General features: G+C 45.3%; 1 protein-coding gene across 2 annotated transcripts in view; it reads right to left on the bottom strand.

Annotated features, from left to right (window-relative positions):
* Positions 1–10,947: 10,947 nt before the first annotated feature.
* LOC146810900 (neuropeptide Y receptor type 6-like) overlaps positions 10,948–15,029 on the bottom strand; it is a 355,496-nt gene continuing 351,414 nt past the window's right edge. For both annotated transcript variants that reach the window (XM_085617964.1, XM_085617965.1), the window contains exon 2: positions 10,948–13,757. In XM_085617964.1, coding sequence (XP_085474090.1) covers positions 12,459–13,577 — 1,119 coding nt within the window. In that variant the 5' untranslated portion in view covers positions 13,578–13,757 and the 3' untranslated portion in view covers positions 10,948–12,458. The remainder of the gene's footprint in view (positions 13,758–15,029) is intronic.

Genomic DNA, 15,029 nt, shown 5'->3' with positions numbered 1-15,029 from the left:
ATCTAATATTTGAAACTTGAAATTTTACACCCCCCAACTTAAAGTGCTTTGTTGTAAGTAATTAGGAACCTAATTTATATTTCTCCCCCCGAAAAGATACAAAATTCCACTTTGATCCGGAAAACATTAATAAGCACAAATGTAACACTGGACATACCTATAAATGTCTCTGTGGTGGGGCAGCTGGAGAACACAAGACACTGGCAGTATGCAAAATAGAATGGCTCTACTCGGCCACGATGATCAGAAAGACACATCAAACCCGCAGAGACACCTTTGTGGTCTGCTGACCTTCCCCAAAATCTGCTTCCCTGCCTCAAAATCTGCTTCCCCCTGGTTTTGAACTGTGAACAATTTGCATGGAGATAACAACCACTCGACCTCTGGAACTCACAATGAAATCAGCCGGCTAAAGCTGCGACTAAAAACATTCCAATTGTTTGCCCAGTCCCGGTTGAAAGTACAATTTTATTCTATTATTCAGTGCCTGGGATGATAATGAGGTTGGAAGGGTGGGATTAATACCTGTGTTCGAAAAACTGCCTAGCTGGAGCTGAAGTGAATGTGCCGCACTGCTCCTAATGTGCCTATCCCATGTTAGAACTATTACCAGATGCCAGACCCCTTGAGGGAAAGGCAGGGGTCAGCTGGAGTCTGTGATACCAGGTGGGACAGCAAAATACTGATGTTTGGGGACCAAGGTTGTTATCCCAGCACCATATTCTGTTCGAGTAATTATTTCCTTGAGTCCCAATAAGTGACCTTGATGCCCCCCTGGAGTGACTGTACCTCCAATGAGTGTCCCACTGATCCGCTGAACCCATATTGTAGAATAAGCTGGCAGAACTCCTAAAGTTGTGTGGTGCTGATCATCTGATGCTGACCATGAGGAGCGAGACCTTAATGCCTTCAAGCAGTTACGAACTCCTAACCTGCAGCCTACATAGATTTCGCGGTGGAGCTTTACCTACTCAGCTATCCCTACGGCCTATAGATGTTTTTTATTCTTGATGGAATGAACTATGGGTCCTTGTGATGATGCTGTGCCACCTTGGAGAGAAGCAGAATAACACTGGATTATACACCATAAAGTGAAATGGATGTGCACCCTAAGCCAGCCGCATCTCCTTGTTACGGACGTACCTGCAACAGTGAACATTGACATTAACCCTCCGTATTAGTGTTTACGAACTATTTCGCAAAGCACTGTTACCCCTCATCAAGGCTGTGCTCCCTAACTGCTCAGCCTGTAGCTGCCCCTGCATCAGACCCTTGACCCGTGTATGAATGCCGGGAGGAGGTCATGTTAAAACTGATCACCTCTGGTTCTGTTGCCCTGTCCTATGCAGCATCATGTTCCAGCCTATGCGAACTCTCTAAAAAAATAACAAATAGCTGTTCATTTTCCATGGCGAGGATGCAAAGCAGCCTCTGCGGCTCACCAGTCCTGTTCTCAAAATCAGTCAGTGCACGTGTAATGTCTTGATTTTACCTTGTCTTCTGTCCCTTCCCCGCCTCCGTCCCACCTTTTGTGTATGTGCACGTGAGCCCGCATGCGGTAGAACATTGCTGAAGGGAGCAGGTGGAAGCCGTTTGTTAACGGCATTCGTGTGTGGGCTCACAATAAAGCAGGTTGCCTCCACCCACGTTTCCTCGCCTCATTACATACATTTTCTGGTGACGATTATGGGATCGAAACGTTACCTGCCATATCTACGGGGTACATCTTGGCAGTGTTTGATGGCTGGCTGTTGGCCTTTGATGCTTACTCTAACCGGCTCTTCGATGTTGCAGTTGGAGTGTCAGTCGACTCCTCCTCATCATCAGCAGTTCCACGTCCTCGCCGGATGCCGTCCCAGGCCCTTCCTCGTTGGCATTGTTTCTCTTGCTGCCTCTGAGAGGAGTTGAACCGCCGGTGAGTGACAGACTCCATAAACATTATCCTTGTGGGTGATACTTGAAGCGGACACCGGGGGGAGCGAAAGCATCACAAATAATTCCTCACAGTGTATAAAGACACTCTGGCCATATTTACAGTGAAATTAGTGGAAATTTGTCGGCATGGCTGGAATAATGAATGCAGTGGCTATGCCCAGCACTTTTTTGGAAGTTCCTGGGCCACCTGCTCAAAGTTGGACCCAATGGGTTAAATACTTTGAGAAATATTTGGAGGCTATTGATGGGACTGAGTACAATCCAGCCAGGAAGTAAGCCATGATGTATAATTGTTTGGGGGCAGAAGGAAGAAGATTGCTTGATCACATAACCCCTGTAGAAAAAGAGGAGGAGAATCAAGAGGGGAATGCATTCATTGAAGCCAAGATAAGAATGAAGAATTACTTTGATACTACTATGAGTGTTATAATGGAAAGATACAATTTGTACTACAGATACCAGGCACCAGATGAGGCAATCAAATCTTATGTTGCAACACTAAGGATGTTGGCCGCAACATGCACATTCAAAGACATGGATGAAATGATACACGGCCAAGTGGTGATGCGGACCACATGTGTGAAGGCACAAGAGAAGTTATTGTGTAATAGAAATCCGAGCCTGGAGAAAGTAATTTCGACCATTAACAGCATCGAAAGGTCAGCCAAGGGAGTGAAGTTGCTGCACAAACCTGATAGCCAGCAAGTGAGTGTCAACCTAGTTCGTAAGTAGTCAACAACTAATCTCCCTTGGAAGAATTACTCAAGGAAAAACCCCAGCACATACAGTGGCAAATCCAGCTTTTATCGATGTGGTTCCAGTGCGCATGTAGCAACCAGCAAAGAATGTCCTGCATGGGGCAAGATCTGCACAGGATGCAGAAAAATTGGACACTTTCTGAAGGTTTGCAGAACTCCACGTTCAAAAAAGATATACACAGTACATGAATCCAAATCAGATGAAGACTCTGATGAAAGGGAACTGATTCAATACTTGGTGTTACTTGTGGCCATCATTGACAGGGAAGACGTGCAGAACCAGCCCAGATGCAATGTCTGTGTATACGGAGAAAACGTTGAGATGTTGGTGGACACTGGATCAAGAATTACGATCTTGTCAAAGGACACCTACAATGATTTAAAGTGCAAGACACCATTAGAGGCCAGCTGAATTGGTCCAGAAGCTTATGGCGGACACTAAATCAAGTTGGAAGGAGTATTTAAAGCGGATTTGTCGTTCAAAGAAAAGAAAATCTTCACAAGGATCTTCGTAGTAGATTATAATGTGAATATCCTCGGTTGGTTAGAACAACAAAAACTGAAGATGATGATCAACCCATGCCAACCACCCTATGTCTTCAGTATTCAAGAGGACGACTTGGAAGCTGTTCTCAAGGAATTCAATGGGGTGTTCAGCGAGCAATTGGGATGCTTGAAGGATTTCAAACATGAGATAATTCTTAAGGGTGATGCTTACCCTGTGAAACAATGTGTGAGAAACATACCATTGTCTGCCTGCGCTGAAGTCAAAGCCATTCTGGAAGGATGGTGCAAAGAAGGAATAATCGAGCCAATCAATGCGTCTGAATGGCTTTCGCCCGTGGTTACTGCGAAGAAGAAGAATGGAACAATCTGTTTATGTATAGACCTTCGTGAACTAAACAGACATGTGGTAGCAGATTGCCAACCTCTACCCCTAATAAACGAGATGGTGATGACGTTGGATCAGGTGAGAATCTTTACAACACTAGACTTCAGTGCAGCGTACCACCAGATTCAGCTACTCGAGGAGTCAAGAACATTTACAGCATTCATCACCCCTGAAGATGCTTATCAATTTTGCAGAATAACTTTCGGGCTGTGTTCAGCATCTGCTGTATTCCAGCGCATAATGAACCAACTGTTCTGTGGCATGGAAGGTGTGAGATCATTTCAGGATGACGTACTGATTTACAGCAAGACGGAAGAAGAACACTTAGTCGTGCTAAGAAAAGTACTGCAAGGATTCAGGAATGTGGGCTTACCTTGCAAAAGGACAAATGCAAGTTTCTCAAGGGAACTGTAGAGTACTTAGGACACCTCATTGATGAAAATGGAGTTCGGCCAAAACCGTCCTTGATATCTGCAATCTCCTTGTCACCCAACCCAAAAGATAGGCATGTGTAAATTTCACTCAAATTTCATACAACATTATGTAACCAAAGTTGAGCCACTACAAAAATTGATAAAGAAGGATGCAGAGTTCATTTGGGACGACAACTGAGAACAAAGCATAAAGATCATAAAAAAAAGAACTTGAACAAGCACCATCACTGCAATCATTCAGTGAAAAGTTGCAAAGTATTGTGACTACAGATGCCAGCCAAATCAGGCTGGGGGCAGTGCTCAGCCAAAAAAACAGAAGAATGTGAAAAAGTCATTGTGTTTGCATCATGCAAGCTAAGAGGCACAGAGACAAAATACTCTGTAATTGAGCGCGAACTATTGGCTTGTGTTTGGGCTGTTACAAAGTTTCAAAGTTTTCTGTGGGGCAAGGAATTCACCATCCGCGCTGACCACAAGCCATTAGTCAGCATACTAGAAGGAAAAGGTTCAAGTCGACCCTCTCCAATAATAGCAAAGTTAGCGTGTAAAATTGCAGGAATATCAGATCAAGATGGAATACATTCCTGGCAGAGTAGATGTGTCGGCTGATTACTTGTCACGTGCCCCTTGTGAGAGTGAATCAAATTTGTGATGAGGATGAGGAAGAGGACTTGCTTGTTGCGTGCTTGCTTAGCCATGAAGAATCAAATGGTACCATTACCAAAGCAGAATGGTTAGAGGCCATAAAGAGTGACAATGTGTTTGCTGAAATCAAGAAGTACGTGATCAAAGGATGGCCTCGAGAAAGAGTCTTAGACGAGGCACTTAGACCATACTGGAAAATACAATAAGACATCAGTGTTGTCGAAGATATCATTCTCCGTGGTGAGACTTTGGTGGCACCTATGTCCCTGAGGAAAAGGTTGATAACATTAGCTCACGAAGTACATGTGGGGATGACAGGTACCAAACAAAAGTTAAGGGAGAGATACTGGTGGTCCTCAATGGATTATGATGTTGATATGTTCGTCACCCATTGTTCAGTTTGCACCAAGGCAGACAAGTCAATGACAACCCGCCATTGCCCTATGACGTCCGTGGAACTACCAGAGGTACCTTGGATAAAAGTCGCCATAGACTTCATTGGACCAATGTATGCTTTGAACTTAGAAATGCGCTATGTCATAGTTATAATTGACTATTTCAGTAAATGGATGGAAGTCAAATTTGTGTCACAACCTACCACACGTGAAATAGAGAACTTCTTGAAGGAGTTGTTTTGCAGAGAAGGTTTCCAGCATCAGTTAGTCACTGACAACGGGGTGCAATTTGTATCCTCTGAGTTGTTTTCATTCATGAAAAATAATGGCATAGAGCATGTGAGATCCACTTTGTACCACCCACAGGGAAACGAGCGGGCCAATCGCATAGTACAAGAGACCATCCAAATGGCTTTAAAATCTCACATCCCTATTGAGGCAGCTCTCCGTACCAGGTTATGGTCATACCGCACCACTCCACACAATACCACTGGTCGGATCCCTTTTGAGTTAATCAGGGGCAGAGCAGCAATCACACAATTGCAGCCATATTGGTCCTTGGCTTGGAAAAAATGGGAGAATGAGAATTCCAGAGAAAAAGAGATCAAGATGAGAAGCCTGGTGGACGAACGCCAGAAACGCATGCGTATCAATTACAATGCCAGGAATGTGGTGAAGGAGATGTCTGTGAAGGCAGGCGATGTGGTGAGAGTAAAGTATCCTAAAAAAAAAAAAACATGAGCAAGTACAGTGAGCCTAGGCGTGTGGTCAAGACCAAGGGTACTGCTGTTCTACTTGACAACGGACAGTGGTGGAATGGATCGAACATTGTTAGTAGCAGGACCCCAGAACCAGTGAGCAAGCATCATGGACTACAAAATGAAGCCTTAGCATCCTTGCCAATGCTGATAATAGTCAACTGTGTGATGCAAGCACTGCTCCAGCCACTGCTGGGGATCATACCGACATATCTCCTCCTAGGCTTGTAACCAGTCAAGATGGCACTGCTCGGAACAAGAGAATGGTTGTTCCTCATGTTAGATTTAAAGACTCTGTAATGTGCTAGTTGTTTTTCTCCAGGGTATAGGAACTGTGCCACTGTCATTTTCTTAGACCTGGTGATTTATTAGCTTGTCTTATAAAAAGCGGGAGAAGATGTAATGTCTTGATTTTACCTTGTCTTCTGTCCCTTCTGCAACTCCGTCCCACCTTTTGTGTATGTGCACGTGAGCCCGTGCACGGTAGAACGTTTCTGAAGGGAGCGGGCGGGAGCCGTTTTTTAATGGCATTCATGTGTGGGCTTACAATAAAGCAGGTTGCCTCTACCCACGTCTCCTCGCCTCATTACACACGTCACATAGAAGTCAACCATAAAAGCCCGTGCCCCCCAGTTAGTCTGAGTTGTATAGACAAGTTCCAGGTTCTGCTTATGTGTTTGCCGGAAAAGTGTTCCCGGTGCCTGGGTGATTTACAGGGTCTGGCATACAATTGAAAGTCGGGGCAATCCGCCACTCCCTGCCTCTCTGTGAACGATGAACATAAACAAAAAAACAAAACCCTGAAACTGTCACACTGAAGGATATTGAAGTGTAAGAACTCAGAATGCCTAGGGAAACTCCCCTTTCAATGCATTACCTTACCAAAGTGAGCCACCTGGCTGAAGTTTTTACCCATGATCCCGCACCGGAAAGCACTGTGTCCTGCCTCAAAATCAAAAGATGTTGGCGATGTCAGATCTGGGGTGTAATTATGAAACTCTTGGACACCCAATTTTTCCAACCTGGCAGGATACCCTTCTCCAACATGGTTCAGTAAAGCATCTGTGCTTGACTGAGACATCTGCACTGAAAACCCGCCTAAAAATGGGTGGCACCGGCCTGCCCCGGTCTAACCCCCAACATGGCGGGATCAACAATCGCTTACACTTATTATTTATTTATTTATTTTTTGGGATAATTGTAAACCGGCTGGACTCCGGAAAGCACAGAGGCAGGGCTTGATAATTTCTCTTGGAGGAGCAGGAGCCCATTGCACAGCAACATATCCTATTACCCCACTATGGGCAACCCCTTGATCCAAACCCCACACAAACCCCAGCCTACACGAACCTAGTTCATTCGCGTGCCGAACATGAATGAATACTTTGTTTTACCAGGTGATTGGTCTACTGAGAATGGAAGCATTTATTTCCTATCAGTTTACCAATCCTAAATGGCAAAACATTACCATTGCACCCATTTGCACTGTCTTTGCTGAGACTAAACAATCTCAGCGTGGCTTGTAAAGAAACTTGAGGAATGCTAGAGAAATGTCTGCCCTTTTCGTGAGCCCAGGAACTAGATATATCTGGTATTTATGAGCAATTACAAATAAACTGACATGTTATGAACAGTAAGGTGAATACCGACCGTGCTGCAATCCCCCCAAATGAGTTTATAAAGGTATCCATATTAGAACCCCATGGCATCATGAAAGGTTGATGCTTTTGAAAAATTCTGTTGCTTTGTCTCTGGGTCATTAGTTGGTAGGAATGCTAGAAATATTCTACCCTAGCAGGTGAAAATGAGGTATTAAGTAAATAGTTGATCTAAAAAGGGTCTACTAGCTACATTTTGTAACTTTTTTCAGACTCACATGGATGCTCTTTTAGGGTAAATACATACACAAAACCATCAAAATTTACAGTTCAGTGAGTGAATTTCCCTGTGATTAGCAGCACCCAAGCTAGAATGCCAGTAAGGCCAGCTCAGCATTCCATTGTTGTGAGGTTGGCAAACAGAGTCCCATGAATCTCGATAATAAAAACACTTGTCAACATTTCTGCAGGTGAGGAAAGCAAAGTATGAAACTCTATACATAATTGCAGCAAAATCAATGCGTTGTTGCCAGAGGAGTGCAACACCCCTGCACGGGGAACCCCCGTCCACCGAAAATAGCCCCAACGGCGCGACCAACTGGCCGGCCAGAAAATTATCGGAAATTGTAATTGTCTAGCAAGGCCATGCAGATGTCCTGAATCATCAATTCTAAAGCTAGAACACGCAAATGTCTTTCTTCCACCCCAAATGTGTCTCGATCTCATAACCCCTTGCCATGGGAAGCCAGTGTCTTAAGCATTAGGCCTCTGGGGTCACATATAAAACTCCTCTAAAATTAGAATTAAAAATGCAGTGTACTTTTACAAAATTATTTTACATTTCTAGTCAACGTTTTAACAAAGAAACTCTAAGCAAGGGACATCCCTTTAAAAAACAAAGTAAGGTAGTGTGTTGTGTTTTAAGCAGTATGCTAACCATACGACGCCACAGCTGCTGTGAACCTATGGCAGTGTAACCCGAACTCACCCCACAACCGCACATAAAACCATTCTGCGGCCATGTCCGTTTCCTGCCCTATGCGGGCCCAGCTTTTTGAGGCGGTTTGAGGGCTACATGGGTCAAACCCGTGACCGTATCGATATCAGCATTACACTTAAAAAACACAAGTGGGGGCCTGTGCACCCAACGTGGCCGCAAGCCACCCACCCCGCTGCTCATTTCCCCCCCTCTCGAACCACACTATAGCACCGCCAGACGGAGGCCAAAAGACTGTCCCCAAAGAGTGGGAATAGGGGCCTGCAGGAACAATAGGCCCGAACTCACACCACCCAAATGACACCCGGACACTACCTCAGTGCCCGGGAATGCGACGTGACACGGCCAACAGCGTGTCCAGCAGCGAACAAAGAGGATGATCAATGGGTGGGGGCAGGGATAAATACTTGTCCCAAGCCCACTGCACCCTGGAAATGATGCCGCAGAGGCGCCGGACATAGACTGGACTCCCGTGGGAAGGGGTGCTGGCAGCTGGTCCGCGAGGATGTGCCTCTTGCGGTACTAAGGGGGCCGCCCTCTTACAGGGCCCACTGCGTGCGCCGCAGGCAGCCGCAATCTATTTCACTGAATCTTAAATAGCAAATCTTTTCATCTGGTAATAAAGCAAGGAGACTTCTGCAAAGCTACATTTTGCATTCGTCAGCTTGTAAACCTGTAATATCGGCACTTTACAAAGAGATTTTTCCGAATGTATACCTGAAATGATAGTCATGTTACAAAGAGCTTTTTTAGGTCTCACTGAGTCAGCCGATGCGCAGCTCTGTGAGACATTTTGTAAGCGGGTTTTAAAAGTGCTGCTACCAAAGGCTTGGCCACCAGCTTGCGATTACGTGCAAAAGCGCGCGCGCCTCGCTCCACCTCTCCAATGCAGCGCGCCTTGCTCCACCCTTCCCCGACCAGTTCCTGCCATCGGACAATTAAATGCTGCTTAGCAGTGCTTTCGCGCGCGCTCACACACCTCCCTCACCTCTCTCTCTCCTGCTGCAGCCCCCATCTGTGCGTTCCGCGCGGCCAATGCTTGTTTTCTGTGTGGTGAATCACTTTTGCACATTGTCTCTCAAGGCCAGCCTGTTTCTTGTAACGTTAAGCCACTAACGTTTTGTTCTTTAATGGTGCTAGTTAGAGCTGCATGTTTAAATTTAGGCAACTCCCATTCCTGTGGCTTTCCAAAGTATAACTTTTGCGTGTGTGTTGATCAGGGGCTGACTTATTCAAGAGCCACACCCCTGACAGTGCACCTCCCATCCACATGCAACTCTCACTTAGTACAAATTGTACCTCATGCAAAATGTGTTTTTCGCTACTTAATCTAATGCGCCGCAAATGTGGCAATTTCTCTCCCAGGCATTTAACGCATTGCCGACCAGTTTGCAACTGCGATGTATGCGTGGCCTCTGCACGTAACCAGTCACGTGTGTGAGCCAATCACATGTGCGAGCCTTACCCTGTCAGCGCTCATTGATGTTAACACCTGCACTCTGTAACTTAGGCAGAGGTGACCTCACCCCTTCATCCGGTATGACATGCGCTCTTAAAGCTGGGCAGGATGATTTCAATCGAACTTATTTTTTATTTGAATATTTTTGTTATTGGTACCATGCTCTGTGCCTAGGTAACTGCCTGCACAGCCAATTCCCTTCGCCCCCATAGAATTGGCACAGTCCACTCACACCCCAAAGAGGTAATTTCCTGTTTGGCTGAGTGCAGGAAAGAGCAGTCGAACTGGCAATGATGGCTGGTGCACTCTAACACTCACGGATGGGATGCAGTAGTGCGCATTTGACTGCAGCGTTTCTGGCTTCTGGCACTCCTGTACTACTTAGGCAAGGTATGTATTGTGTAGAAAGATGCATGTGTGAGTTTACATGGCATGGATTTTATTTCTGCACATGTCTGTGCTGTTGTACTTCTGTAATACTTCACAAACTTTTATGGCTTGATTAGCTTTTATTCGCTAATGTATGTGGGGTCTGTTTACAGAGGAAGAGTCAGCCCGGCTACTGCCAGCCTGAGCGCTGCAGGAGCTGTACGATGCTCCGGCAGACGGCTTATTTATTTAAACACAGTAGTCACTCTTGGTGCATTTTCTACCCAATTCTACACTCCTCAGTGTTGGCCTACAGAAGTGTGTGTCACTCTGTGATTGATCACGCCATGTAATAATGAACTGCAAGGCTAAACACTTATAAGATCCCAAAGGTGAGACCTATTGGCTATGCCAATGCTTGTTTAAACACGCGATACTGAAAATTTAAAGGGGGCGAGGGGATCAGGTTAGAAAGAGGCACCCATGAAAGAAAGTATGATTTGGGTGTTACTGATCAGTGGCCCCTGGAAGAGAACACCATCACTGTAAATACCCTTCCATCTAAATACTAATTTAACAGTCATTCGTGCCAAATATCTCTTTTTATGTGAACCCTACTGTTCACATTATCATTTGTGTGATGCATGAAATGCAAAGAGAACCGATATCATTGCCTCTTCCAGCTGTGATCAAAAAGCCTAGAAAAGTTGCCTTCTTTAACTTTATTTAAACGTTTCTTAACATAGACAATATATTTGGTGTGGTAAAATGTAATTACAATGGTATGTTGCACAGAATTAACATCTCAGGTCACAACAGCACTTTTAGGTGTCCAGGGGTTCTCGAGCATACATCCTTATTAAGCCAACCCTTGCTCAAAATTCACATTCAGAAGAACACTTTTGTAAACACCACGTGTTAATGTGTTTCTGAGTTACATATATGTGAGGCAGAAGTCATAAACAATGGCATGGACTAACACATGTTTGAAAATTATTTGAGCACACAGAATTCTAATCCTCCCTACAGTTGCTGAAACAAATGCGATTCATGATAAATGCGGCATGGTTAGGAAACAATATCACAAAAGTATTTTGACAATATGTATTGTATTTGTTTCACACAGATACTTCATACCTGGTATAGTACCAGACCTGCCCGCTCCCAGACAAGCCACCTTTATGCATGGATACTCTTTTTCATACAAAATTATTTTTCCCAATGCTGGCAATTGCTCTGATAGGACAATCCCAGGCCTGGTTTCTTGGTTTCTTGTCTTTTACATTAACAAGTCTCGGATTGTACTTTTGAGCTTACTTTTCAAACTAACGCTGGGAATACCCTTCATGATATTTTCTATGTATTTCTTTTTTTTATAGAAGGCTGCTGTTTCTGCTGGGAAAAACCGTTTACATCGCATGCGCTACAACGCATGCAATTACAACGCGGCCGTTACAACGGCTGCGTTCTTACAACGCAAGCCATTACATCCCAAGTCGTTTCTACGACTTGCTGTAGGGGGTGCGCTAAACTAAGGAATAGTATAATTTACTATTCCAACACCTTCCCTACTGTTGCACACCTTGGAGTTGGAATAGTAAATTATACTATTCCTGAGACCAGTGCGCCCCCTACACCAAGTCGTAGAAACGACTTGCGATGTAATGGCTCGCAATGTAACAACGCGGTCATTGTAACGATCGCGTTGTAATCGCATGCGTTGTAGGGCATTCGATGTACCTTTGCATATTCGTTTCTACAACACCTGTAGACCAATAGTCCACTGAAGGAGCATAGATATCAGTGGTGTAGCCTGGGCCCACAAGGGTGGGGACCAGGGGTGGAAGGGGCAGTCGGCTGCCAGCTTACATTTTTGGCAAGTGCCCCCGGAAGGATGGCCATGCCCCTGTGTATGGTACAGAGCCATGGGGTCCCAATTTGCTTCCTTGCATTAGGAGCCATGACCCCTTTACTACGCCACTGGTGTACTGAGTCACACACGCGAGATACGCCTCAAACACAAACAGGCACAGCTTGTGTGTGGTTAGAGTTGTGTTATGGCAGTGGATCTTGAATTTCTATAGGTCAACCCAGGGCCTACAGATATCAAACAATCCACACACACCGAGCCTATGGTTACCTGTTGACACCACAAAAGCACATATCTACTAACAGTGGAGGGAACACAATGTTGGGGGTATTCAGGGGATGGGCAGCATTAGATGTTGGCTGGTGTGTTGTTTAACTTCAGAGATCCCTTTGATACGTCAGTGTGCATGGCGGATAGGGCAATGTTCTCACATTCGTCTAGGGGTGCTGTGCACTTGCAGTGGCGGATGACGACTAGTAAATCTTTCTGAAAATTCTTATTCAGAAACCCATAGAAGATGGGATTGATACAAGTGGAAATCATGGCCACCAGGTGACACAATGTAAACATTAGATCATGGTGGCAGCTCATCAAGGCTTCATGGTGCCAATCAAACACCACGTTGAAGATAGTCAGGGGCAGCCAACAAGCGGCAAAGGTGACCACAATGGAGACGAGCATCATGTTGATCCTCTTGCTATCGCTCAGCCTGCTCTCTTTCTCCTTCAGCCTATCCCCCTTGCCATTCCTTTTCCTGAGACACACAAAAATTCTCAAATAACAGATGAAAATGAAGCCGAGCGGCACACAGTATTGGAAAACCAGCAGACAGGTGGTGAAAACAAGTCGCTTGGTTACCGAAGGCCAGACCTCCATGCAGGCCACCTTACCCTTGTACAAATCATTGTGCAGCGAGATGTTTTTAAATGGCTCGTCTGTGATTTGGTGGAAGATGAAAAATGGAATGGAGATGACCACAGAGAAGAGCCAAACAAAGAGGATGCCCCAGTATGCATGCGAGACGCCCGGCTTCCACCCGCGTGGGTTCACAATCAGCTGATACCTTTCAACAGCAATCAACACCAGCGAGAATATGGACACAGAGACAGAGACACTTTGAGCAAAGGAGCTGACCTTACACATGACCTCACCAAAGATCCAATAATCCATCAAGGTGTAGGCCACGGTGAAAGGAATGCACATGAAGCAAATCAGGATGTCAGACAAGGAGAGGTTAGCAATCAAAATGTTGGTGACATTCTGGGCTTCTTTCTGCTTCTTCACAATGATTACCAGGCAAATGTTTCCAAAAAGTCCTACAAGAGTCACTATACTGTAGGCAATAATCAGCAGGATATAAACTGGAACATAAGGCTGGCAGTCAAAGTCATGGAAGGGCGGCTTGCTGCTGCTTGAGAGGGCGGTATTAGACAGAGCCCCGCCGTGCCGAGGCCCAGGCTCAGCCATCTGAGTTCGAGGCTCTTGAAACTTCCCACGTGAATCAGCGGGCAATCCTTTCTGAAGCTTGTTTTGTCAAAGGTTTCTTTGCTGCCGACGTGTGTGGACGTGGTCATTAGGATGCATTCTTCATGTGATTTCCACTTTCCATGGTATTCGGCTTTTTCAAATAACAAGTATCACAGAATCCTGAAAAAGAACACAGAAGTTCAGTAAAGGGCAATGCCGCCTTAATATGACAACCTGTAACAACAACCCCTGCAGACACAGTGAACGCTGCTTAATGTTCGCCCTGCAATTCAATATTAGGAGGAGGCACTGCTGGACTGTGTAGACAAGCTTCAGAAAACAGCAAGAGCATCCTTTAGGACAGGGTAAAGGTGAGTGAGAGAACTAGAGCCTACTTTGGTGATAGAAGTGAACTACCCAATCAAAAGTGTCCAAACATAAGAACGTCAACCGATTGAATATAGCACAATGAGCGAACCACTCTGGTTGGTTACTGCTGTTATTCAGTTTACTATTTGCAAACGTGGAAATGATATCACAGGATAAAAACATGTATTAATGTTCAATAATTAAATAAATTTAACTCTAGGCACAGCTGGATTCTTACAAAGGGGCCCACGTCAAACAAAGCGAGGGGGCGATGATTAAAAGAACTCATACTCATTGGTAACCAGCCCTCATTGTCAGTGGCGTCACTAGGGGGGTGCGGGTGTGCGGATCACACCAGGTGACACCATCACATGGGGTGACACCGAGGTAGGGGCAGCCCAATCAAAGCTCAGAGGGTGTCTGACCTGGTGGTTCAGTGTGTGCGATCTCGGACGAAGATCAGGTCGGATAACTACACGAAATATCCGACTGCCAGGAGTTTCAGACTGCGCCTTATTCAAAATGGATTTTGGTTGGTTAATCAAATAAATGTCACCAATTCTGCCAACAGCGCTGCGAAATAATGATCTGTCATAAGAAAGCGTTACAAAAATTAGGAGTGAGAACAGAGACTTGCAGCTAGTGAAGAAGAACACACTATTGAGAACAGAGGCGCAACTAGAGCCAAATTTCAGGGGGGGGCTAAGAAAAAATTTCGGGGGGGGGGGGCTGAATCTTTTAAGCCATAGGCAGAGTGGAGCTGCAGGGGCTCTTAGAAGGGGTGAAACAACAGCAAGGCCTCATTAACATGCAAATGGTCTTTTAAAGACCTATGAAGTGCTTGGGTGCGGCTGTGTGTGCGCCGGGAAGCTGTCTCATCCCGGGCTGCCACACACGACGGGGATGGTCGAGAAACATGTTGACGAGCAGAGAGAGACACATTAGCAACAGAGACTGATACTGGACCAAGAGAAAGCCCAATCAATGCAATTTAAAAGTGGCATTTAGGAGGGCGCAGAAAGCGTATTATTTCTGCTTCTTCTGTATTTTGGTTGTTCTGGTACTCGTCCCGTTTTACAAGAC

The sequence above is a fragment of the Triturus cristatus genome, chromosome 7 (assembly GCF_964204655.1).
Source record: "Triturus cristatus chromosome 7, aTriCri1.1, whole genome shotgun sequence".
NCBI lineage: Eukaryota > Metazoa > Chordata > Amphibia > Caudata > Salamandridae > Triturus > Triturus cristatus.
The sequence above is the reverse complement of the archived record's forward strand: the minus strand, read 5'-3'. Positions and strand labels throughout refer to the sequence as shown.